Source organism: Choloepus didactylus, chromosome 10 (assembly GCF_015220235.1).
Source record: "Choloepus didactylus isolate mChoDid1 chromosome 10, mChoDid1.pri, whole genome shotgun sequence".
Taxonomy (NCBI): domain Eukaryota; kingdom Metazoa; phylum Chordata; class Mammalia; order Pilosa; family Megalonychidae; genus Choloepus; species Choloepus didactylus.
This window is the reverse complement of record NC_051316.1, coordinates 129,299,654-129,326,243: the sequence shown is the minus strand read 5'-3', so window position 1 is coordinate 129,326,243 and position 26,590 is coordinate 129,299,654. Positions and strand designations below refer to the sequence as shown.

The window sequence follows — 26,590 nt, the reverse complement described above, 5'->3', positions numbered from 1 at the left end:
AACCCTCTGGCTGTCCTCCCAGCCTCAGTTTCTGTCCTCAGACGCCCACAGCCAGCGAGCACGTGGCTTTCTGCATAGAAGGGGGGTCCCAGGTGGACGCCATCTCTCACATCTCATCAGCTCGTCACTGAAGGACACATCCCTTCCAGTTTCTGTCTGCATTTGATTCCACTCCAGTGCCTCTGAATAGGCTTATTTATATTTATATTATTATAGAATAAAGACAGGATTATCCTTATCCTATCTACTAATATAGATAACGTACCATGTATTTTTCCAGTTTTATAATTTTTACTATCCAGTTTTATAATTGGACATGACAGAGTTAGTCTCACCGAGTTACTCTGCCACTACTTAGTCAGGCCTCCTTAAATACATCACTATAACCTTTCAACAACCCCATTATGCACAAGTGTAAACTGAGGCTGAGAGAGATAGTTAGTGCCTTTCTCGCTCCGTGTTCAGTTCCTCCCACTAAGAGATGGTACAGCTGCTTCTCTCTCTCAGAACCCCTCAAAGGGACAACACTACAGGGGGTGACCCCACACCCATTCACTGCCATGTCCTGAGCTGGCTCTTTCTTTCCTCTAAATCAGTGAATACAGGTACATTCATTCACAGGGGTCCATTTTTCATGCACTGTTTTCCATCCAGGTCTTAATTCACCCAGGGCACTGATGATAAAACGGAAGCCAGAAACACCACAGGGAGAGCTGTGTGCTGGCATCTTCACCCGGGACACACAAAAAAATCTCAGAAATGCAGACACCATCCATTCTGCAAACTGCCTGTGATCCAAAGCCTACTGAAAACTGGGGAAGTGACTCATCAGTTTCCTGCTTGTAACGTTCTTAGTTTCCTCCTTCTACGGGTCCTTGTCATGGAGCTCCAAGGACCTCACAGCCACCCCTTCTTCGCTGACCGCACCCGACACACGGAAAACGTTCTCTTCCAGCCCTTACTACACCTCACAGCTGGTGGACATAGACCAGAGACAAAGCTGACCCGTGACTGGGCAGTTCAATTCAGGTCAACGGGCACAGAGAAGTAAGGGCTCACACAAATGACTTGGCCCTTAACGTAGCAGAACTAAAATTCAGAGCATAAATGTTCCAAACGATGGGAGAGAGGGAAACAAAGGAAATTCAAGGAAGGATGTTTTTTAACGAAAACAAAATTAGGAAAGTGAAACCAAACATTTGTTAAAACAATAAGCGTAAATAAGATAAACTCAGCAATTAAATAACTCCTGGAATTGATTGGTTCCATTAATACTTATCCTAAGACCAGATCTGTGCTGGAAACTTGCTGGGTTCCGGAGAGCCGGGCGGATCAGGTGCCAACCCCGCCTCAAGGACCTCACGGTTGAGCACTGGGTCCCGGTCTCCGGTGAGGAACACATCCTGGGAGCAGACACTGTTGCAGAGTCACTGGCCCCGACTGACACGTGCGGCTCCCAACTAGTTCTCCTTCGGCCAACGCTGGGCCCTGAATTCCCCTACAACCCTCCTTCTCAGCAGGTGCTGTCCCCGCACATGGGAGGTAGCAGCGTATCACCCACCCCGGCTGGCCCCTCGACAGGCTGGTTCATGTCTACACAGCAGGCCCAGCACATCAGACAGCCATGGGCGGTTAGATGGACAGGGGGTGGGGGGGACAAAAGGCACTGGCCTGGCGGGGAGGGACGCATAAATGGGGGCCGCTGAGTGGCATGGACAGTCGGTGGCCAGAAGTGTCCTGAGGGCTGTAGTGCGAGGACTGGAGGTGGATGCACTGGTGCAAGAATCCCAGTCTGTCTGCTCACAAATCACAAGCCTGGTGAGAATCTAGCTATGACTGGCACACGGCGTTGGTGCCAGGCCAGTGTGCCCTGCATGGGGGCCTGTCAGGAAGAGCAGGGTGGCCACGGCTTCCACTGGGCTTGGGGGCAGTTAGCCCAGCCTCCTGCAGTCCTGAAAAAGGACCCCGAGGCCCTGCAAAGCCTGAAGTGCCATCCAAGTCACCCCAGCACCATTCTACTTGCTTATTTTTGCTCTCTTGTTAGGTTGTTTTCATTGTAACCTGATTCCTTTACAATCAGCCTCTCGAGGAGATAGACATGCACGGGCAAGTTCCAAGTTACCAGAAGCTACACCTCGTGGACAAATCCGACACTCCCACCGCTCCAGAGCTGCACACACCATGGCGGCTCAGTCAACACGGACCCCAGAACAGCCGCGTCCGTGAGGCCTGCAGAACCGGCTGGACGGACGTGACGGTTCTCTCTGGGGGCAGGAGCACAAATCTCTCACTTGCTCGTGACCCCTGGAGGGGAGGCAGCAGAGGAGTCTGAGTGTGATTCTTCGCCCTGCCAGTGTCCAGGTCTGTAATCAAGTCTCAGTTTCCCCATCTGTAAAGTGAGGATAACGCCAACACACAAGTTCACTTGGAAGGCTCAGCCCCGGTGTAGGTCACGTACGGGCCCAAGGGCACAAACCTGGCATCCCATCGTGCTCCACAAGCGGTTGCTGTGGCCCCACCGAGGCAAGGAGGGAGGTCAAAGGACAGGTTGCTTAGCATGGGGCCTGTGATGTCGTCGGCACCAAATAGCACAGATTTTTTTGAGACATATAAAACCAGAGAAAAATTTCAGTGCTCTGGGAGCTGGTCCTGATCGGGCCACTAGCAGCCATGTGGCCTCCAGGGATTCCCGACATTCGCCCATCGCTGACCAGACATAGGGACGGACCCCTGCAGTTTGCCCATCAGGCAGCCCCAGAAAGGACGGGTGTGGACAAAGCCCCAGACACGAGCCCCCAGGGACAAGCCCACGGCCGGAGCAGCCGAAGCCCAGGCCCCTTCACCTGGCCGTGGCAGCCCCAAGGCCCGTCCGGCTGGGTACACGCACTGTGCTCCCCGATCCTCCCCTGCTCCCCGTCTCCTCCTACGCTCCTCCTATTTCCCTGCAGTCAGCTGTGCTGACAGATGCTAAATCCCAGCCATTATTTCTGTCCTCACAATAGCCTGAAATCTTGCAGGAGGGGCTCCAAGCACGGGCCCCCATCCTCCAGGGACCAGCAAACATTCCCCCATATGCCCCCTGCCCGGGACCCGGTGTCCCCAGCCTCGGGAGCCTCGGCTGCCCCGATTCTGTTCCCAAACGTCAGCTGCTCGAGAGGCCCGCCGCTCCCCCACAGCGGGGGCAGGAGAAAGAAAAGCCAGCACGCTGCTCTCGCTTGCCTCGGGCAGGCCGGGACGTTACGGTGGACATAAAACACGCCACCGACAGGCCGTGCCTGCCCCTCTGGCCTGGACACCACACCACCGTCAACTTGTTACTAGGAAACCAGATTGGACATTTTTTGGCCTCAGTTTGCACCGTTTAATCTTCAGGAGCCTGGGGTGGGGGTGAAAGCCAGAGAGCATCTGAGGGCCCCAAGAAGCATGTGAGATGACAGACAGACAAGCTCTGTACTCCAGGGAGCTGGGCCCGCACACTCTGAGCAGACCCTCACCATAACCTGGGAGGAGGGGGCCAGGACCCAAGGTTGCAAGGCCGTTCAAGGGCAAATCTAACAAGGTCATGGCTGCCCAGACCCCCAAGGGCCAGAAGGGTCCACCCCCTTGCCCCTCCCCAGTCTCCAGGGAGTCTTGCCAAGTGGCAGAAGGGCTCCCCATTCCCAGACCACATGAGGACACCTGGCACTGCATCACAAGGGCCCAGCGGAAGCTCCTGGGCTGCCTGCTGTATGGACAGATCAGGGTTTCAAACCCCCTTTTGCCATGTAAAGGGCGCTGTGTGACCTTGGGTAAGGCATATAACCTCTCTGGGCCTTAGTGTCCTCACCTACAAAATGGGGGCTGGACCACCCACTGTGCAGTGTTGTTGTGGGAACTGGACACGGCACACGGGCTGGGGGGCACTGAAGACGAGCCGGGACCACCAGACCCTTCATTACAAGAACAGCAAGAGCTCCCAAGGCCTGAGCTCCGGCACTTCGTCCACCAGTGAGCCAGGCTCACGGCAAGTTATCTGTCCCCTCCGCACCCTCCTCCTTTAGGGACGCCCTCAGAGGGAGCAAGGAGCAAACCCAGGAAGAAAGTGGTAACGTGGTGATGGAGGTAATCCTATTGCACTTTTGAAGCATCTGGGGAAGGGGCACATGATTCTGAAGCCTGGCTGGGTTGGGGATGGCTTCCTGGAGGAGGTGACCCTGAGCTGGGTTTTATAGGATGAATAGGAGTTTGACATTCCCTCTAGCAGGTATTACATATATGAGGGACTTAAAAAAAAAAACCCACATTACGCTTATTCATTTTCAAACAATATGATTTAAGCAAAACTTTTTAAGTATCTACTGTATGTCAGGACTGTGCTGGACGCAAGAAAGAGCATTTAAAAGGTCAAGTCTTTATCCCTGTGGGGTCCCAGAGGGCAGTTTCGGGAGAGCCACATGGACAGGCCCTTATCAGACGAAACGTCAGCCTCTCCGGTCTGAGCCCGGGGTTCCCTCTCCTTCTGGAGAGCGCCCAGGTGAAGGCACGCACCTTCCGGACTTCCCTCCAGGCTGGGCTCCTGCAGAGACCGCGGGGCCTGGCCACACGACTCGCCGTGGCTGCCTTGGTGCTGGACAGAAGGCACGTGAGCAGGGACGGGCGATGAAATCCAGGTAAATGCTGTGCTGTCCCTGCCAGCCGCAGGTGTCTGAACCCTCAGCCAGGCCGGGCAGGAGCAGGGCACCTGCTTCATCCTGAAGGAGCCCTCATCCTCTCCAGGGCAGAGGGTGAACAAACTCGGCCCTTCTGGAGGGTCTGGGGGTCCGGGCGCAGAGTTTCAGGGTCCCTGAAGCCCCAGGCCCACAGAGCGACCGGAGCCTGTCCTGGTACCGGGGCCGGGGCAGTGGGCTCCACCGCCAGCACGAGGCATGGGGCTGGATGCGCAGGCCTCGGCTGGCCAGTCCTGCAGCCGCCTCCCGGGGGCAGGGACCTCGCGGAGCTCATCGAGGCCACGGGGCAAGGTTTGGGCGGGGGGGGTGTCCTCGACAGATGAAACACCAGGACCACCAGACCTGGGATCCTGATGGCTGACGTGGCAGGGTCCAGCCCCTCCCAGGAGCCCAGCCCCAGGAAAGGGGGTGACTGCCATTTTGGCAAATCTGTGCCCTCTGAGATGCACTTCAAGTGACACCTCCTCCAGGCAGTCTTCCTGCCCTCCTTGCTTGTCAAGGTGACCCCATGGATGCTGCTTGGTAACACAAGTGGGTGCCAAAAGGGCTTTAAGGGTGAGAACTGCAGGGTCCGGCAGACAGCGTCCGAGTTGTAGGTTGGTGGGCAAGGGGCAGGGCTCTGTCAGGTACCCCGCATAGGGGGTAGGGGGCAGGGGGCCTGGGCTGACCTGGGTTCAGGTCTCTGAACCCCCTTAGCTGCCACATGACCTCAGTCAGGGGTCCCCACCTCTCACGCCTTTCCACCCCCCACCCAGCCGAAGGGAAGGTTCCGGGACCCGCCTGCAGGGCTCACCTTGGCAAGAGATGTGGTAAGTGCTGGACGCAGCTGCCCGTGCAGGTACTGCCTCAGCCCAGCCCCCCGGCCCTCCCAGAGCTCCCGCTCCACTGACCCCCCAGGACCCACCGCCTGGGGTGGGGAGAAGCCCAGGTGGCACCTCCACCTGTACCTGGCAAGACAGGCACCTGGGGGGTGTTCCCTAAGCGTTTGTTGTGAAAATGATGGATCGGACGGCAGGGGAGCAGCCGGGCCTGGACAGGAAGGGCTGTGGGAGGGCAGAGGCCACACAGCCCCGGCCACCACCGGCTTGGCCAAGGCTGGAGCTGAGGCCCCGGCCCTGGAGGAGCCTCGAGCAACGACTGCAGAGCCAGAGAACACCTTGGCAACCCTGGGCCCGCACCCCCACCTGCCTCCTCTGCCTCCCGCTGCCCCCGCCATCAGCCGGCTCGGCTGCCAGCACGGGAAGGACACCAGCAGCCCCCACCCCCCAGTGTCCGTGCCCCCAGCCCTCTCCCACGGAGAAGGAAACAGCAGCTTCCGAGAAGACGTCAAAGCCTAATTGAAGGCAGCGCCGACGCAGGAAAGCTCCTCTTACATTTTGTGCACCTTAAAAACATTATCTCAACAATGCAAACATGACACATTTAAAACCGTGGAGTCATTTTATGACACCATAAACCAGGCAGCGATACATTTATGGATAAATCACATTCCCTGTTGTGTCACGATTATGCCTGTTTAAGCCCGAAAATCATTTCAATTGCGAGGAAAGTGAAGTCGATGTGACACCGCAGTCTCCTAAATCATGACAGTGTGGATTCTTTGAGGTCGACGGGATCCAGACCGGCTGATCTGATGCCTTCATTTCAGAGACAGGGGGCGTGGGGCCTGGGGACCTGAGAGGGGGTTTCACTGGCCTGGGGTAACCGGGCATCGCCGGGAGGGCCGAGGGGACCCACGACTTCACTTCTACCATTTCCACAGAAAACAGGCACAGCGTCTGCACCCGTGGAGAGCCCTGTGAAGGGCCGTGTGGCAGCGGGCAGCCCCATGGAAGGACAGAGGAAGGCTACGAGGCAAGGCCGGGCCTGGGTCGTGGCACTTGGCCCCCGGGTGCCCAGCGTCTCGGCACGGCCGGACAGAAAGCCATCGCATCCAAGCTGCCGGCTCGGGGCCGGGGCCTGGCCTCTCCCTCCCGTCCCCAGCATTCAGGACACGGCTGCCCCGTCTTCACTTCTCCCTACAAAGGGGCACTGGACACTTCCTGGTCAAGGCTCTCTGGAGCTGGGCCGGCTGGGAGCGGGGAGCCCGTGGCGGCAGAGCCTTTGCATCCTTCCTGCCAGGCCCTCCTGGCATCTCTAAGCCTGGGGGCAGCCTTGGGAGCCAGCCGGCCTGTTACTCTGCTCTGCAGAGAGGGACCCACAGCATGTCCCCAGCTCCCACGGCCGAGGGCCCCACACCACCTGCCACCCAGGTCAGATGCCGAGCAGGGCTGTGCTGGGAGATGCCCACAGCCAGAGGTGAGACGCTCTCTAACTCCCTGGCCACTTACAGCCTAGTTTTAAGCAGGAAATCTTGTTCCAAAGCATAGAAAACCGAGTTCCAAAGCTAAACATTGGGAAGGGGGAGGCCCCGCGGCACGGCTGCTCTGACGCCCCCGTGAACGTGTGCAGGGGACGGGCAGCAGCAGGTGTGGGAGCCGGCAGAGCACCGGAGCTCGTGGGGTGGGTCTGGCTGCCTGGCGGTCAGTGACCTCATGCCGGTGGCCTGAAACGGATGCGACCCCCAGGAACTGGTAACTGGCAGAGCCAGGGCGCTCCCGGGCTGCCCGGATGCAGGGGTCAGGGCGAGGAGCGGTCCCCAGGCCCAAGGCTCTACCCTCCTCGCTGGGCAGCATGGGAGGCCGGGCAGGGGGACGCTGAGGTCAGCGTCAGGGCGCTCCGTCAACACCACGGAGGGGGCTCCAGGTGCTGTGCCAGCCCCCCCCCCCCCGAGCCCGGATGGGACCCTGCAGCTCCGTCCCCCGGAACCTGGGTGCCGCCTCCCCACCCTTCTCGATTCAGGGCCTCCCAGAGCCCCCGCCCCCAGGCTGGAGCTGACGGCCCCGGGCTCAGGGAGCAGAAGAGGAACCCAGCACGGCCACAAGCTGAGGGCCAGGCAGGGAGCGCTCCGAGGCCCATGGGGCCGAGCAAGCACTGCCCCCTGTCACCGTGCCCAGCTGGGGTGGACGGCTGAGCCTCCCCTCTGCAGTGGCGAAGCCTGATTTGGAGGCGTCCCTGCTCCCCAAGGTTGGCATCCACCATCACCAGAACACACCTGGGCCGGGAGTGACCCAGGCACTGCGACATGGGACGTGGGACCTGGAGGGGTGGCCCCCCACATGGTCCCCAGAGAGCCGACAGCTCTGATTTCTTGCTGGCACTCGCTGCACCCCATGATGTGGCAGACCTCCACAGGAGCGGTCCCGAGCCACGTTTCTGAGATGGGGGGGGCCCGTGCGATCTGGTCCTGCACCCTGACCATCCATTCCTGGAAGCACCAGGGCGTGCTCCCCTTTAGCACAGGCTGTTCCTCGGCTGCCACACCCTTCCCCGCTCTTCAGCACGTTCCCGCTCAGATTCCACTGCCTGGCACGTGGGATTCTTTGGGCTCCAAGCCTGTGCAGGTGGGGAGCCCCGGGCAGGTGCCAGCGCTGAGGAGCCTCACTCTGCCAGGCTCCCAGGGACAGACGGACAGACGGAGTCCAGGGGAGGGATAAGCCATTACGCAAATGCCAGGTATGTTGAGCAATTTAAAAACAGCCCTCTCCTCCTGGGCTTATTTTGCTTGACAAAGCATTTTTTAAGTGGCAATATTTTTGTGCTAATTCTTCCAACCAGCTGCTCTTATTATTTGATGATACATTATTCATTGATCTCAAAAATGAGCTTAGAGCTCTTGAGAAAATAATTCTAGCTGGGTGTTATCCATTTAGACTGGGGCCTCAGATGGCTTCTGGAGGAAACCGTGAGCCCCGGGCGCCCGCGCCGTCCAGCCCTGGAGCCGCTCACTGAGACCCGGGCCTGGAGGGGCCACTGAGGCAGGCTCTGAGTGCGGGAGACACACGGTGTTCAAGACAGTGGGCGGAAAGAATCTCGCTGTTTCAGATGGATCACGCTGGGTACTTTGGACATACTGGGTTAAATAAAACATAACCTTACATTAATTTCACCTATTTCTATTTTTACGTGGCTACTAGAAAACTTTAAATTACATGCGCAGCCCTCGTTCCATTTCCAGGGGACGGGGCTGTGCTAGGCCATTTGGGAACCAGGGGGATGAGCCATGCTTGTGGCGGAGGGGCCAGCAGGAAAGGCCCCCACAGCCGGAACCAGGCCCGCCACACTGCCTGCGAGATGTCCCATCTTCCCAACAACCCCGCGAGGCAGGTACCAACAGGGCTGGGTTCTAGGTGAGGATTCTGAGGCTCAGCAAGCGGAGGTCACTTGCCAGAGGCCACACAAGCAGGACACGACAGCCGAGCCTCAAACCCAGGCCTGTCCAACAGCTTTGGCAACAAGCGTATGGAGGGAGCAGGACAGATGGACACTTGGGCAATTCAGGATGTGATAGTTGGTGGATTTCACACTGGAGCAGCGTTTTGAGGCTGGAGCTGCCGAGCCCTCAGTGCCCCCCAAAGTGACGTGGGGGTTTCCTCAGTGCAGGCTCCAGATACCCCAGGGCAGGTTTGGGGTGGGTCCCTCGGGGAGGCCAGGGGCAGCCACGCTTGCCTCTCTCATTGCCACCACCCTGCCCCGAAACTGCCGGTTAAAGGTTGAACATGCCCCCCAAAAAGCTACGTTCAATTACTGATACCCCCAGGACCCGTCGGTGGGACCTTATTTGGAAATAGGTTCTTGGAAGATGTGGTGAGTGGAGGTGTGGCCACATGGAGGAGGGTGGCCCTGACCCAACGGGGTCCTTATCAGAAGGGGAGAGCGAGCAGAGACACTCGCAGACCAATGACGGTCAAGTGACGACGGAAGTGATGCAGCTGCCAGCCAAGGACGGCCAAGGACGGGCAGGGAAGGCTGAGGTCAGCCAGCAGAGATGAGAAGCTGGAAGTGGTGAGGACAGGCCCCCACCCCGCAGGTCCCTGTGATGCCTCAATTTTGGACTCCTGGCCCCCAGAATGGGAGCTGGGACACTTCTGCTGCTTTACGCCACAGCCCCGGCAGGCTGGAGCTGCCCTGCAGCTCCCACCCCTCTCCATGTGTCTCATCTGCCTTTGTATGTCCAGCTCCTGGCCCCTGAACGCACTAAGTCACTGGATGATGACTGAAGGAATGAATGACTGAGTGAATGACTGAATGAACACGCACACGGATTGGGCCACTCATCTCCGAGGGACCACACCAGCTGCCGGGAGTGTGGGGAGCCACATCTGACTTTCCCTGAGAAAGGTATGGAGGGCCGGGCCCTGGGCGAGCTGGGGGAACACTCTAGAAACACAAAGCGAGTAGAAATCTGGCCACTTGGCCACGAGCCCAGAGGAAAGACCCCATCTGCTCTGCTCAAAGGGTCACTCTCGGCTCCCTGACCACAGCCTGGCTCCAGAGTGGAGCCGTGTCCCCAGCCCCAGCCATGAAAAGTCACAGCTGAGTCCTCTCCCCAAACAGAGCCAGGTAAGAAACGGCCTTTCTGTGCTTTTCAAATTGCCATAATGGTTAAATATCAATCCCATGTCCGTGGGGACAGGATGCTAAGAAATCTCACCCTTCAGCAAAAGGAGGAGAAAAACAAAGCATGAAAAATTTATTAAACTCGAGCCACTGGGACCAACTTGCAAGTTAAAGGTTCAAATTCATTCCCCTCCCCTCGATTTATGATTCACATCTGCAGGAGCTGCCGCCTTGAGGAACTTTTGGATTAAGGAGGTTCAGTCTGAAAGTCACAGAATGACGCTATTTGACTGCACAAAGCCACACGTCCCCTGCACAAGCCTTGCCATGAGAGAGGAGCTCCATTTTATGTTTCCATTCAAGAGACCAGTCACCACCATGGTGGGCAGAAAATGGGGACAGGGGCACTCGTCCTGCAGGGAGCCACAGAACCGAAGGCGCAGCTCCTGCCCCCTCAGACAAGCCAGGCTGCCAGGGCCCTGCCATCGCTGGGCGCATCCCAGCTCAGCCACCGAGACACGAGCCAAGCAGTTGCCCAAGGCCACCCAGGGCCCCTGTGGCCCCATCCTCCTGAGCCCTCTGTCTCTGCTGATGGTGGAGGGGTGTTTCTGGAGGGCTCTGCCCCCCGACTCTGAGTTGGGAACTTAAGAGACGAGGCGCATGTCGCCCTTGCTTTCCCACCAGGAGGGGTTCCCAGGCTTTGGGGAGCATCAGCCTCACCTGGAGGAGGGGTTAGGGTACACGCTAGGGGTCGCATCGCTGCTCTGCCTCTCACTAGCTGAGCGATGTCAGCTGGTGGCTTCCTCTCTCCGGGCCTCAGTTTCCTATTCTGTAAAATGGGCACGAATCTCACCAAATGGCTATGACGAGGCCTGGCCCCCCACAAAGGCCCTGCGAGTGCCACTGGCCATCACTGCCATCGGTACAGTGGCTGGAAGGGGTGCTGCCGATGGGCAAGACGAGGGTCTGACCTCAGGAACCTCCCGGGCTTCACCCCCTAATTATGGCACATGCGACAGAAAGCGGCCTTAAGGCTGAACTGGGGTGGGGGGCTCTGCGGGGGGTGTGGAAGGAAGGAAATCCTGATGTGGATGAATGCAGCATGAGACCTCCCGGGGGGGGGGGCCCCAAGCAGGGATGCGGCAGATGGGGGGGGGTGGGGGTGCCACGGCAGGGAGGCGGGGGGCGGGGGGCAGATCCAGTGAGGGGGAAGGAGGGTGGGCGGATGGGTCCAGCTTCCCTCTGGGACCCCCTTCCAGAATCCCCCTCTCTGCGCTTGGGTTCCTCACCTCCAAATGGAAGGGCAGAACCCCCTTAGGGGGCTGTGGTGAGCAGCCCCCGATCCGGACCCTGCACCTCAGGAGACCCCGTGTCCTGGGAGGCAGCATTTCCTAAGCCCCCTCCAATTCCGGGACAGGTCGGGGTGGGCAGTGGCCCCCAGGCAGGGTGCTCCAGGCCCTGTTGGGATCTGTGTGGACCCCAGGCCCCACTTCTCCCACGTGGGGTTGACCAGATGCCCCAGGACCCCTGCACCTGCCCTGTGGGGCTGTCCCAGGGAGGGCCCTGTGAACGTCCGGTGCCCGCCAGGCAAGTGGGCAGCAGGCACCACGACAGGCTGTGTGGGATCTGTCACAGGACTGTACAAGATCCGGCTGCCAGAACAGAGCTGCCATGCTGCCTTGTGGATGGCTCAGATTGCTCATACAGACCAGGATCCTGCAAAATCTATCTGCCCAGGGCCCACCTACCCCAGAGGCAGCCCTGGAGGGTGAGCAGCAAGGTGGCCAGAGCCCAGCCCAGCACCCCACCACAGCAGCCCCCCGGCAAACGCGGGCTCTGGCTCGACGGTGGATCTTATTCTCCACCTGGGCCTGAGATGGAGGGAAAGCAATTCAGTTAGAGCTTCCCGGGGGGAACACACAGCCTCTCCGGGAACAAAGAACACGCTGCAGTGAAACAGGAGGGCCATCAGCCAGGGGCTGCGGTACGGGCAGGGCAGGCACCCCCGGCGACAGCCCCAGGGCCCGAGCACGCCCGTCACCCCTGGGCCTCAGGCTGCAGGATGGGGCACCCCGACATCCCCTGTCCCCCCACAGCCCCTTCCCCAGCTTCCATCTCTGAGCTTTCTTTAGAAAGAATCCAGCCCAGGGACGCTTCAGCCTCTGTGGCCACACAAAAGGAAAGCACCAGGAAGGGCACCCAAGAAAGGAAGGAGAGACCGGGAGGCAAGCAAAGGTGGGCCAAGGGGGGGGGGGGCTGTGGCTTCCCCACCCCTCACCCCAGTCTAGACCCTCACCTGCCTCGGGCCACAGACAACCTTGAACCCACAGACATCTTTTCTTTGAGGCGGGTCCTCTGCTTCTGGAAATACCAGCTCTGCCCCCTCTCCAATGTGGCATCTGAGGGCGAGCCAGGTGCAAATCCCCCTATGCAGGGTGGGTCGGGGGACAGAACCCCGAACGCCAGCCCCCACCCCAGACCCCCTGAGCACCAGCCCCTACAGCCCCCGCCAAGGACAGACCTTAGCAGGAAGCCGACTTGGCCAGTGGATCAACTCCCGTGGCAGCTTCCAAAGCTGCTGCATAGCCTTCTAGAAGGTCGGGGGTTGGTGGTTACTTCCAGAAGCCTCTCTGGGGTGGAAGGGCCACACCGCGACCCGCTGTGGGTGGGAACAGTTGGGGGCTGGCCCTGCCTGGGTTCTGATGGCCACGCGTTCTTGCGAGCCGCCGGACGAGCCTCATTTGTCCATTGGTCCGTCCCTCTGACCCCCACACCCACCCACCCACAGCCCCATCTCCCACCCGATTCCTTACTCAGCCAGCTCCTCCAGGCTGCGGTAGACGTCGTCGTCATTTTCGGCGGTCTCCTCGGAGGGGAAAGGCCTGCGGGAGAGAAGGCAGAGGTGAGGCGGCAGCTCCCGGGCCCAGGCCGCACTGCCGGGCCTGCCCGTCTGCCCGGGAAGGAGGTGCTGCGGGCTCTGGGCCTGCAGGTGGGCTGAGGGAGGAAGGTGCAGCCGGGCACGGGCACACGGCTCAGTGCTCAGCCAACTCCCCAGACACCAGAGCCTGCCCCCCTTTCCGGGCCTCAGCACCCCGCAGGGAAAATGCAGGAACTGGGTCCGGCACGGTGAAATGCTTTCGTACAGGTATGAGTCACATGTGAGGGGAACCCCAGGATGGCGTGTGGCGTTGCCCCCTTTGCCAGGAGGAGAGGAAGCAGGAGGGGATGCCAGCAGGGAACAAGCCCAGGGCCACAGGGCCTCGGGGGCACACCCCAGAGAGAGTGAAGAGCCCTATGCTCAGAGTGTCCTTGGTGGACGGGCCAGCAGGGGCGGGCCATAGTGGGGGGGTTGCACATCCCCAGGGCATTGCGCCAACCAGCCCTCCCTCCCCACAGCCCCCACTTCCCTCCCTCCCACATCGCCCCAGTGGCACCCCACAGGCTGCCAGTTGCCCCAGTGCCCAGGGGTCTGAACACGCCGTCCCACGGTCACCCCCACCAGCCTGAAACTGCTCTCGACCAGGGTGGCAGGGGCCTCCACGTGGCTGCGTCGGGGACAGTTCTCGGCCTGAGCCCCCAGCAGGCCCCTCAGTGGTATCTGACCCAGCCGGCCACAGCCACCCCCAGAAACATGGGTTCCTGCTGGGACACCGCCAGCCTGGTGTCCACTCCACTGGCCATGCCCCCACTCCTCCCAGCTCCCTACATCCTTCTCCTCTTCATCTCCCCTGTCCCCGAGACCTGGTGACCTGGCCCTGAACCACCACTGGCTCGGCCTTTAAGCCCAGTGCAGCCCTCGCCACACATTTTCCTGCTGGGATCTTGCAGCAGCCCACCCCCCAGCACCCCACGCCAGTGGATTCTCCACCAGGAGCATTATGGGCTCACGCCCCTCTCGCTCCAGACCCCTGGGACCCCTGCCCCCACAGACGGCAGCCTGGGGCTCCTAGGCTGGGAGGAGTGGGGTGCACTGGAGTAAGCAAACAGGGTATCTCTGCAGCAGGACTTGTCAGTGCCTTTTATGTGGGAACATTGCTGAGACTCCCAAAGTGACAGAGACAGTGGACCGTGAGCCCCAAGCTCATCTGGCCCGGAGACGCTCTGTGTTTCCTTTCTCCGTGAAAATCTTGCTGTTCTGTGTTTGGGGAATGCCCTGTACCCCTGCTGACTCTGACGTCCCATGACACCTCTGAGGAAAGCTTGGGGCCACACTGGCAGGTGGACAGGTGTGGGTGGAGAGGCATCCCAGCAGGTCAAGAACACCCAGGAGGGAGGGGAAAATGGGGGCTCGCTGAGGGGCTGTGAGGGGCTCGGCCCGCACCCATCACTATGCAGACTGTCCCTGGGCTTCACGCCCCACCCTATCAAGGGGGCGGACACCCACCCTCGCTGCCCAGGTGTGGGGGCAGACGGGGAGACGACCAGGTGGCATCCGGCTCTGCCCCTGGCAAGCTGGGCCTCGCCTCTGGCCTCCATTGGCAAGTCTGTAAAATGAAGGTGACCTGGACCCCCGAAGACAGGGGGGCAAAGGAGGCAGGGCAGCAGCGGGCAGGGTGCCCACACGCGGGACACGGCACGTTTCTGTCAACCCTGCGATCTGGGTAGGGGTGGGGGGAGCAGGAGGGGCTGTGCTCCCGTGCACCAAGGTCCCAGGGCCTCCCCTTGCCACCGCCAAGGCCGAGAGCCTGCTCAGCACCCCCGGGAGACACCTGTGGGCGAGGGCTGAGGATGTGCGTGAAGCCCGCTGGCTCTGCACCCAGGCCTGCCTCCAGGAGGGCCCTCGGCCCCTGTGGAGGGGTAGCACATGCCCGAGCCGAGCAGACACAGCACCGCTGTGCTCCTTTCTTCTCAGACAGTGGGCTGTGGCTGCAAGCAGAGCGGCCTCTGCACAAGCAGAGCCCAAAATGCCACGGCTGGCAGGCGGAGGGGGGACGGGGCGGGAGAGGCACAGCACAGGCTGCTGGGAGAGGGGGTCCCAGCTCGGTCGGAAGCAATGGTCCAGGCAGGTCGACTCATCTCTAGAGCAAATGAGAAACACTCCTTTATTAAAGCAAACAGCTTCCTGCAGCCTCGGTGTGTGCGTCGGGAGGGAAACCTGTCACCAGGATCTCGCAGGCGCTGGGCTGACGTGCAGCCTCTGCCAGCCAGGCTCCACCTGCAACCCAGGGCAAGGGGTCCCACTGAGACCAGGGCCCCCCGGTTCTGCACAGACCCGCAAGGTACCCCAGCTCTGAGTGGCCAGGCAGATAGCCCCATCAGTGGTCCCACATACCCACTGGAGCTCCGTGTCACCCCCAAGCCGTGGCCGATTAAGTTAAAAAACCCATGCATAGCCTATAAAACCATGAGGGGTATAAAATGACATGGAGCAAATTATCATGTGCACTTGGGTACAGAATTTGGAGAGGGAAAAAAGAATATAAAGCTTGATGAAGCATCGCCTCGAATCTAATACGAAGGGCAGGTAAAGGCTCAGGAAACCAGCCCATGTCACACCGAGGAGCCCGGCAGCAGGCACCAGAGGGCTGCTCGGCGCGTCTGCTTCCGGAAGCCCACCCTGGGAAGTGGGCAGAGACGTACGAGCACACTCGGTAAGGACACTCGCTGCGGTGAGGTGTGAGCGCAGATCCTGGAAGCAAACACAAACCCAGCAGCAGGGGCCAGAACACACACAGGTGCCTGCCTGCCACCTGCCCATGATGGGGGGCGAGCCCAGGGAACAGGTAAGGACGCGGGAGGGGCTCCAGGACGTCTGGAAGTGGCACATTCTCAATTCTGATGAAAAAATTCAGAAATGCAAGCACCTGCACACACGCACAAGCACACACACACAGCGCAACTTCTAGGAGATTCAGGATCAATGTTTTCTTCTGTGTTTTCCAACTCGCCCACAATGAACATGTTTTTCTTGTTTCCTTTAACCAGAGCAAATCATCAGGGCCCCTGCGCCCGGGCAACAAGGCGTTTGCACCCCAGGCTCTGTGGCAGAAAGGGGGAACTGCTGCTAGCACGGGGGACGGCTCATTACACGGGGCGTGGGGCAACTGTGCCTGCCCCACCGAGGTCCTGGGTCCTCACTCCTCCAAGTGGCTCCGGATAGCCAAGAGGCAGTGGCTGTGTCGCTTGGTGGAATATTATTTGGCCCTAAGAAGGAGGGTCTCCGGGGGCCTTCTGGCCTCCTCCGTCCAGGAGTCCAGACTCCACCTACACATCCTTGTGGCAGAGCGCAGCCCCTTCCCAGGCCAGGGAGGACCCATAGGTGCAGGGACATGGGCTCACTGAGGCAAAGTGGTCCAGCGTTTGTGCCTTTCCCAAATATTTTAAAATATAAGTCATCATGCTGGGACCACACTCAAGACCAAAGCAATTTTATTTCTGGACCTGCATTTGGATTTTCTAACAGTGAGGGGTGCGTCTGTCTTCTGCTTTATGAGCTGAAGCCTCTCAAGGGCTTGCTTCCACTTTCCAGCTCAGAGACAGCGAATCCGGGGCACGCATGCCACTGTCCACTCCTCCTGTGCCCAGGCAGACATCACCAATCAACCACTGCACTCCGATCCTTGAAGCCCGATACTGTCTTCCTTAACACAGCTGGCTCTATCCCTCCATCGGCCCTGATTCGGATGAAATCCCCCTGCCTTGCCAAGCGGAGGCAGAGCCCGGAAAGGAGAGGGAAGGCTTTGGAGCTAGGCCAAGGCAGGTCTGAATCCCAGGACCCCCTGTGTGCTCTGTGAACCTGAACATAAGGTTAACTGCTTGAATTGCGGTTTTCTTTCCTGAGTAATGGAGATAGCAGTATCCTCCTCGTGAGGCTGTTGTAACAAGCAATTCTAAGATGGTAGAGGGTTGTGCACGCAGCAGGACCCAAGAAATGGTAGCTGCCATTTCTCATTTCTATCAGCATCCTCAGCCCGGCTATTTTCTATGACCCAAGAAAATAAACTTCTGACACCTCATTATCCATGACTGTTTCGCTATCTTGTTTCCTTCCATTCAATAGAAAGTTGCTGTTCACGAAAACAAGATTCAATAGTTATTTCAAATTGTTTGGCTCTTAAAAAAAAACAAAAAAAAACTGGTCTTGTGTACATGATTTTCATATAATTTCCCCTTTCCAGGTCTTTTTTAGAGTCTTGGTTTAGCCCTCCGTGCCATCTCCTTCACCCGCCCTGCCCGACAGAGATAAAACAGGAGTGTTCAAGCCGGAACTATCCAGAGCCTTTACTACTTTCCTTCTAAGATCCCTACTTGAAGCCACAAATCCCCCTCAGAATGGAACTGCAAATCCAATTAACTTCTGCTACAGCTAAACAAAGACAAGTTACAGACAGGGTGAGGGGGGCAGGGGAGGGCGGCAGCCTCCCAGCGCTGGTGCGGGCCTTGGCACCCTGGCTGTGGGCCGGCTCCGAGGCGGGACAGGACGGGACTGCCACCCCCGGCCTCCTCTCGCCCTGCTCCCCCGCACCCACTCCCACCTCCAGCCTTTGTGCGTGCTCTTTCCTCTGCCTCTGTCCCACACTTCGCCAGCCCAGTCACCCAATTCCTATCACCCTGAAAGGCCCAGTGTAAGCCGTGGTTCAAGCGGGAAGCTTTGTCCCTCCTCCCAACCTGGGCCCACCCATGCCTCACACAGGGCCTTGCAGAGGGAGGACGGGATGGGTGGGCAGGCGGATGGAAGGATGGGTGGGTGGGAGGATGGATGCGTGGACAGATGGATGGAAGGAAGGATGGATGGATGGATGGATGGATGGATGGATGGATGGGAGGATGGATGCGTGGATAGATGGATGGAAGGAAGGATGGATGGATGGATGGATGGATGGATGGATGGGAGGATGGATGGAAGGATGGATGGATGGATAGATGGATGGAAGGAAGGATAGATGGATGGATGGATGGATGGGAGGATGGATGGATGGATGGATGGATGGATGGATGGAAGGAAGGATAGATGGATGGATGGATGGATGGATGGATGGATGGATGGGTGGCTGGGTGGCTGGGTGGCTGGGACGATGGGTCAGTAGATGGGTGGACAAGTGGGCGGGTGGCTGGATTCATGGGTGCATGGGTGAGTGGACATGTTGCCGGGTGGATGACTGAACGGACAGGAAGACAGGTGGGTGGCTGGGTGGGTGGCTGGAAGGATGAACAGGTGGATGACTGGCTGGATTAGAGGGTGAATAGATGGGGGGACAGGCAGGTGGCTGCCAGATATTCTCAAGCTGCTCCTTCCCCTTGGAACCACGGCAAATGGCAGCCTCGAGGTTGGATATGAAGAAGCACTTTCAAGGTGGGCTTATGAGAAATCAAAGTCAAGTCACCCCTCAGTGGAGGCTTTGCAGCTCAGACCCTCACTGAACACTGGGGAGACACATTTGCACAGAGAGCACTTCAGCAATTTCTGGGATCACGTTGGAACTGTAACTTAAAGCCTAGGACAGGGTTTGGAGCAGCTTGCGACTCTGGGGTCATTTTGCAACAAGCTCTGCCTCCACCCCTCTGTCCCCAGCCACCAACTGTCACCCACATCCCACCGTCCCTCTATTGATTTCTCAGCTTCCCCCATGCGTGGCTCAAGGACACAGCCAAACGTCACCTTGCACAGGTAATCCACTCCTCAGAAGAGGAGGGAAGGGAAAATGAGTCCGGTGGCACTGCATCTGCCCAGGAACGGCAGTGGGTCAGCCAGGGAGCACGGCCACCCCGCCAGTCACCCTCCAGTCCTCCAGGAGCTGCTGTGTCCTCCTAGCCATCGGTCCCGTCCTGAGAACGCATCTCCTCAGCCTGGCTTCTGGGAAGCCACGTTTTTCACCCGCACCCCGAGGGAATTAAGTGGATGCCCACACAGGAAACAGCAGCTGCCACGTGCCCGGGAGACTCCAGTGGGGTCTGTCCTGCTCTTTCAGCCACCCCCCACCTCAGGCCTCCTCACACCCCAATGCACAGGGGTGGGAGGCCTGCACCCCTGCTTCCCCAAGGAGCACCCCCATGTCACACGCCCTCAAATGAGGTCTGCCTTCAGCGTCCAATGCTGCACCAGGCATGGCCATACCTGGGCAGGACTATGGCTACCCCTGGCCCAGCATGAGCAGGGGTCACTGGCTCGAGGACAGAGACCTCGGGGTTCCTGCAACCAAAGGCCCGAGCAAGGAGCAGAGAGGGCAAGGCCCCTCCTTCCAGACAGCCTGCTCGTCCCTCCCCCGGCCACCCAGCCACCCGGGGTTCACTGGGCACTCACCCTGGGCCAGGCATCAGGGAGAGGAGCAGCAGGAGCCCAGCTCTAGGAGGGAGACCCCAGGCCCTGGCCTCGCCCTTGGGGCTTCTCTGAGAACCTCCAAAAAAGTGCCCTCATGCAGCTGGGCCTGTGGTTTTCTGGGGAAAGGAGTGAGCACCGAGTGACCCCAGGGAGGGGTCCCAGCCCAGGCTTGGCTTGCAGCCCCCCAGGCTCAGCACCTCACCAGGAAGGAAGGGCCTGCCGGGCTGAGAAGCCAAGGGTCCACGCTCGGGACACAGAGAGAGGGCAGCAGGCCCAGCGCAGGGGCTAGGGGCACCGGCTTGCCAGGGAGACACGGCCAGCCAGACTTTAAAGGCCCGTCCAGCACCGCGGCTGGAGGACCTGGCGGGCCGTTTATTAAGAGGCTCTCCGGGTTGCCTGCCTTGTAACTGGCAGGGAGGCCTGGGAGCCCCGGGTCTCCCCTATTAAAATAGCCCCCCGGCCAAAGGGTCCCAACAGTCAAAACAAGCTGACCAATCACATTCTTTTCTCAACCTGCCACCCAGCATGGGCCAGACAGGCCGTCACACTAGGGGGGAGTGCAGGTTTCTCCGTCCCACTTGCACCACCACCGTCCCCACACGGCTCAGGCAACGCCCTGTGTGTTCTGGTTTGCTAATGCTGCCAGTTTGCAAAACACCAGAAATGGGTTGGCTTTTATGAAGGGGGTTTATTTGGCTACAAGTTACAGCTTTAAGGCCATGAAGCATCCAAGGTGAGGCATCAGCAATCGGGTACCTTCACTGGAGAAAATCCATTGACGTCCGGAAAACCTCTGTTAGCTGGGAAGGCACGTGGCTGGTGTCTGCTTGCTCCCAGGTTGCATTTCAAAATCGCGTTCTCCAAAATGTTGCTCTTGGGGCGTTTTGCCCTCTTAGCAGCTGCTGCTCTGAAGTCCTTCTGTTTGTGGGCCCCTTTATAAGATTCCAGTGAACTAATCAAGGCCCACGCTGAACGGGCAGGGCCACACCTCCACGGAAACATCCAATCAAAGGTCACACCCTAACCAAAAAATCATGGCTTTTTCTTGGAGGACACTGTGTCAGAGGAGAGGGGGACCCACACCTGCCGGAGAGGCTACGCAGAGCTGGAGGATGCCAGGAGGGCCAAGAAGGCAGAGAGCAGGAGAGAAGGCACTGGTAGCGGGTGGTCCTGGCCTGGGGGAAACCAGGAGGCTTCTTGCAGCAGGCAGCAGGTGAGCTGGCTCGGACAGCCAAGCAGAGACCCAGCCTGGACGCAGGCCTGCCTGGTTGCAATCCTGACCACCCTGGCCCCGTGAGCCTCGGCTGACCCACCGGAAAGCGGGGACCAACCGGCAGCCTCAGGGGACCCACGGGGCCTGGTGCACAGGGTGGGGGGGGGGTGGGGGCTGATGGTGGGACTGGAGGAGGCAGCCAGGCACACTTGGGGGGCTGTGGGCTCGAGGGGGCTGGGGCAGGGGTGAGGGAGGTAGGTGCAGGGGGGCTGGGGGGGCCAGAGCACAGTGACACTGGGCCGGCTGGGGGCTACCACCAGGGTCTTAACCCAACCTCAGTATAGAAGTAGGAAGGTCTCAGCCTCCAGGCGCGGTAAGTTCCAGCACTGTGGTGGTGAGGGAGGCATGGGGGGTGGCCAGGGTTGGTGAATAATAATAATAGAGCCCCCCAGAAGAAGACCTGAGGGAACCCCCAAATCCAGCAAGGCTATTTCTGACCTTGTTCCCAAAAGTCTAACAAGGCGGAGAATTTTAAATTTCCCAACACGCTTCTCCCAAGGGAGACTGGCGGGCAGAGGTTCAGAGTGGAAAGGCTGGTGGGGTGCACAGCCACCCCTCCCCCAGCAGCAGGCCACCCCCCACCAGCAAGCAGCCCCCCACCCACCCCCGGTGAGCAGGTCCATGCCATCTGGTTTCTACCCAGAGGTGGTCTGCCCAGCCGGGCTGGGCAGGAAACCCTCACGGCCCATAGCGGCTGCCAGGGCCCTGCCTGGATGGAACAAAGGACGTGTGTCCACCAGGGAGCAGGGAGATGTGGGGGCGAGCGGTGACCACACGGTCACGGGCCCCTCGGGAGACGCTTCACAGGCTGGGATGGGCCCAGAGCAGGCATCCGGCCTCTCTCCACACGGCCCTCTTCCCAGCCTGTGGGCAGGGGCCTCCATGTGTGCCCATCTCCTCAAGCAGAGAACGACGGCAAGCTCCCTGCACGAGGCAGGGCCCCGGCCTTCAGGAATCCAGGTGTCCTCCTGCCTTGTGCTCGGGAGCTGTGACCGAGCCCAGGTGTGCTGTGCTGGGAGACGAGAATGATGGGTCACGGGCCAGAGCCCCATTCACAGACAGGGACACAGGCTGGGGGCAGGGGGCAGGATAGGCCCAGCGTCCCGAAGCCAGTCGGCCCCAGATCGGGCACCCCCAGCCCGAGGCCCCTCTGCCCAGCCAGGGCCTCTCATACCCTCAAGTGGGCCCCAGATCCCACGACAGGCCCCGAGGGCAGCTCTGAACTCACAACCCTTGCTTCAAATGTGGACTGAAAAGCACCCCCCAGGGCCCCCATGGCCCCCAGGCACTCCTGGAAATACAAGCCCCCCTCCTCTCCTTCACCAACACTGACTGCCGTACCCTGGTGAGACGACTCTCCCGGCTTCAGGGCCTGGGGATAGCCAAGCAAGAGGCCGGCGGCTCCCGAATCCCTCCCCCTGACGCCTCGCCCGCAGGCTGTCCTGGCCGAGACCCCAAACCCGGCGTCCCAGGCAGTGGTGGCAGAGCCGGGCTGTGCCGTCTCAGCCTCTCGGACAAAACACCTGCGCTGGGCTGAGTTCCCGTCTTGGCACCGGGGTGGAGGTCACACCTCCCGCTCAGGCACCGGAGGAGACCGGAGGAGGGGGTCACACGGCACCCCCAGGTCAACGTGGACAGAGCAGAGGGTCCCAGGCACCCCCAGGTCAACGTGGACAGAGCAGACGTTCCTCCAGCAGATGCTCCAGAGCCAGGAGCTGGCTGGGACCTGCTTGGGTAGCCAGGGTCTGTGCGGCCACCAGCCAATGGGGACCCAGGACGAGACCTTTCCCCTCCCTGACACGCTGTCCTCCCGCCTCCCAAGAGGAACTGACAGCGACGGGGACAGGGCTGACCCGCCTGGAGAACCGAATGGACAGGTCAGCCCGGAGGCCCTGTCCACCCCGTCCTGAGAGGGCCCATGGGTGACAGGGGTGGCAAACCCAGGGCTCACCTTTCCCCTCCCCCCCAGCGTCAGCAAGCATCACGAGTCGATGGCTGAGCACTGGGCTCTCAGCCGGGCTGGACGGCGCTCCCAGAGGCCATGAGGATGGATCTGGGAGCTCAGGTCAGACGTGGGAGGCCGGTCCCAGCCTCCACCCCACCCAGCCCCTCAGTATGGGCTGCCGTTCCGGAAAGAGCCAAGCTGGACACGGGGTGACCATCAGGACCTGTCCCAGTTTGCTAATGCTGCAGAATGCAAAACACCAGAGATGAATAGGCTTTTATAAAACGGGGGTTTATTTCACTACACAGTTACAGTCTTGAGGACACAAAGCGTCCAAGGTAACACCTCAGCAATCGGGTACCTTCACTGGAGGATGGCCAATGGCGTCTGGAAAACCTCTGCTAGCTGGGAAGGCACGTGGCTGGCATCTGCTCCAAAGTTCTGGTTTCAAAACGGCTTTCTCCCAGGACGTTCCTCTCTAGCAAGCTTGCTCCTCTTCAAAACGTCACTCACAGCCCACTTAGATCCTTCTCTTTGAGTCAGTTCATTTATATGGCTCCACTGATCAAGGCCCACCCTCAATGGGTGGGGCCACGCCTCCATGGGAACATCTCATCAGTCATCACCCACAGCTGGGTGGGGCACATTCCAAGCAAATCCAACCAGCACCAAAAACGTCTGCCCCACACAAGACCACAAAGACAATGGCATTTGCGGGACACAATACATTCAAACCAGCACAGGACCCACCCCGCACCTAGGACTGCCACCGGATTCCCAGGCTGGAGAGGCGTGCCGGGCCCTGTGCCAGTTTGAATGTATGACGTCCCCCAGAACTCCATTATCTTTGATGTACTCTTGTGTGGGCGGGGGTATCTGTTGATTGGATTGTAATTCTTCAAGTGTTTCCATGGAGATGTGCCCCACCCAGCTGTGGGTGATAACTCTGGTTGGGTAATTTCCATGGAGGTGTTGCTCTGCCCATTTGGGGTGGGTCTAAGTTAAATCACTGGAGCCATATAAATGAGCTGACGGACAGAAGGAACTCCGTGCAGCGGAGAGTGACATTTTGAAGAGGAGCTACAGCCAAGAGGGACACTTTGAAGAAAGCACAGGAGCTGCAGATGAGAGACAGTTTGAAGACGGTCATTGAAAGCAGACTCTTGCTCTGGAGAAGCTGAGAGAGGACAAATATCCCAAGCGCAACTAAGAGTGACATTTTTGAGGAACTGCAGCCTAGAGAGGAACGTCCTGGGAGAAAGCCATTTTGAAACCAGAACTCCAGAGCAGACACCAGCCACGTGCCTTCCCAGCTAACAGAGGTTTTCTGGACACCATTGGCCATCCTCCAGTGAAGGTACCCGACTGCTGATGTGTTACCTTGGACACTTTTATGGCCTTAAGACTGTAACTGTGTAACCAAATAAACCCCCTTTATAAAAGCCAACCCATCTCTGGTGTTTTGCAAAAGGGCAGCATTAGCAAACTAGAACAGGCCCCATGGGGGGGAAGTGGGAGAGGGAGGTTCTGCAAAAGGAACTTGCCAGATGGTGGGACCATAGCTTCTGGTGGCCACCAAACCCCTGAGGGCCGGGGCCAGAGCCACCACAGAGCCTCTGTCCTGAGCAGCTCCAGCTGTGGGCTGGAGGGCCAGCCTGCCTCAGTCTCCCCACCAGTGACCCCAGAGGGAGTGCACACACCCCACTCTCCCCAGGGTCAACTAGCAAAACCTTAGACCTACCTCCCAGCCCCTGTGGCAGCCCTGGGAGGACCTGAGGCTGGAAGGGACCCCAGAGATGCCCTGCTGGCTTCCCCCACCGAGGACCACAGGCTGGAACCCCAGGCCACCACCAACCAGGGTGACCCCAGGCCAGAGGCCCCTCTCCGAGCCCCACTTCCTCCTCTGTGAAATGGGTGAAAAGCCTCCTCCCCGGGTCCAGGTGTGATCCGAGGAGCTGACGTCTGGGAAGGCCGCGGCTCAGCCCCACGCCCGCTGCTGCAGGGGGTGTGGAGAGGGGCAGGGCGCCGGGGCCCCACCGAGGCAGAAAGCGACCCCCACCAGGGCGCATCCCGGCCCCTAACCCAGAGGGGAAAAGCCCCCAGAGGCCATGCACAGCAGGGTGCTTCTCCGCTCCCCAAGGCCCACCACTACAGGAGCACAGCACACGACATCATCACGGGTTATAAACCGGACTGAAGCAAGCGAGGACACGGAAACATCGAGTCCAGGACTGCGTGGAGGGGCAGGGCCAGGACAGCACCGGGTGGGTGACAGAAGCGTCTTCGTGCCCAGCAGCAAGAATGTTCTAGCTCACGGGTTGATCGGTGGGTTCGTGAATGTTAAATTTCTTTTAAATAAATGAAACAATAAGTAAAAATGAAAGAGGAGCAGATCAGCATAGACAGGGCACTGGGGAGAACAGTTCCAGGATTCCTTTCTCTCCCATCAAATACCATCAAGTGCTCCCAAACGAAGCCGCATGGGTGGGGATCGGGCGCTGGGACCCAGCATCCTGGGCGGGGGCCAGTGCTGGGGGTGCAGGCAGTGGCTCCCACACCCAGGGCCAGATTCATAGCGGCCGAGCCCACCACAGCTGGCCACGGGCTGGAGACCCCACTGCACCTGCATTCAGCTCTACCACTCGCACACTCACCCTGCCTCAGTTTCTCCTCCTGTAGAATGGGGCTGACCCCAGCCCCTCCTCCCAGAGAGGGGCAGCGCGAGGCAGCAGGGTGGGGTGAACACCTGTTCCCAAAGACACGGCTCCATCCCCTGCGGGAGAGGATGTACCCCACTGGTTGCCCTCTGACCCCGGGGAGAGGCGGGGGCTTGGTTTGGCCAAGGAGACATGATCTGAAGGTGTGTGGAGGAAACTCCCAGCCAAGGCCCATGAGCTGGCCTGTCCAATTTTCTCAGCCACAGAGACCACCTGGGTTCCAGCTTGAGGCTGTCCGCCCTGGCTCCGGGGACAGGGGCTTAGCTATTTGTTTCTGTTGCGGACCCTCATCCAGCCTGGCTGGCTGAAGCGGCTGGCACCCAGGGCAGGGACACAGTAGATGAGAGCCGCCATGAGGACCACCCAGGTGACATTTGGGACTCCTGCCCCTTTATTCCTAAAGAGCCTCCTTCCACGGCGAGGTGAGCCAGCCCGTCTCCACTTTCAACTGGGCTCCTTTCTGGACGACATGGAATCCTACCTTGTTTCTGATTCTGTATTCACTTGGCCCTCTGCCCTTGGATGAGACTCGGGCCGGGTCCCCCCCATGTCCACTCCTGCAGTGCAGGGGCCAGGCTGGAGTGGGCACCCCTCACCCTGTCCTGGGCTGGGGAGGGAGTGCCAGTTTGGATGTATTAAGTCCTCCCAAAACACCATGTTCTTTAATGTAATCTTGTAGGGGCAGATGTATTAGTGTTGATTGGTCTGAAATCCTTGGACTGTTTCCATGGAGATTTATCTCAATCAACTGTGGGCGAACCATTTGATTAGATTATTTCCAAGGAGATGTGGCCCCGCCCACTTAGGGTGGGTCTTGATTTACTCACTGGAGTCCTATAAAAGAGCTCACACACAGAAGGGGCTCAGAGAGCTGAAACTGACATTTTAGAGAGCAGCTGAGAGTGACATTTGGAGATGACCATTGAAAGCAGACTTTTTGCTGATACTTTGCTGCAGAGACGCTGAGAGGACAAAATGCCCCGAGGGCAGCATTTTGAAGAATGTACGGGAGCTGAGAGAGGAGTAGAACGCAGCCTAGAAGCAAGTGGACGCCAGCCACGTGCCTTCCCAGCTAACAGAAGTTTTCCGGACACCGTCGGTGTTCTTTGGTGAAGGTGCCCTACTGTTGATGCCTTTGGACATTTGCATGGCCATAAGACTGCAACTCTGTAACCAAATAAACCCCCTTTATAGATGTCAATCCATTTCTGGTATTTTGCTTAACGGCAGTTTCCTGACCTCATCTCCCTG

The 26,590-nt window shown here is 59.2% G+C and overlaps 1 protein-coding gene across 4 annotated transcripts in view; it reads right to left on the bottom strand.

The window, feature by feature from the left end:
* VAV2 (vav guanine nucleotide exchange factor 2) overlaps nt 1-26,590 on the bottom strand; it is a 207,282-nt gene that overhangs the window by 53,389 nt on the left and 127,303 nt on the right. For all 4 annotated transcript variants that reach the window (XM_037797375.1, XM_037797378.1, XM_037797377.1 and 1 more), the window contains exon 4: nt 12,959-13,027. In XM_037797375.1, coding sequence (XP_037653303.1) covers nt 12,959-13,027 — 69 coding nt within the window. The remainder of the gene's footprint in view (nt 1-12,958; nt 13,028-26,590) is intronic.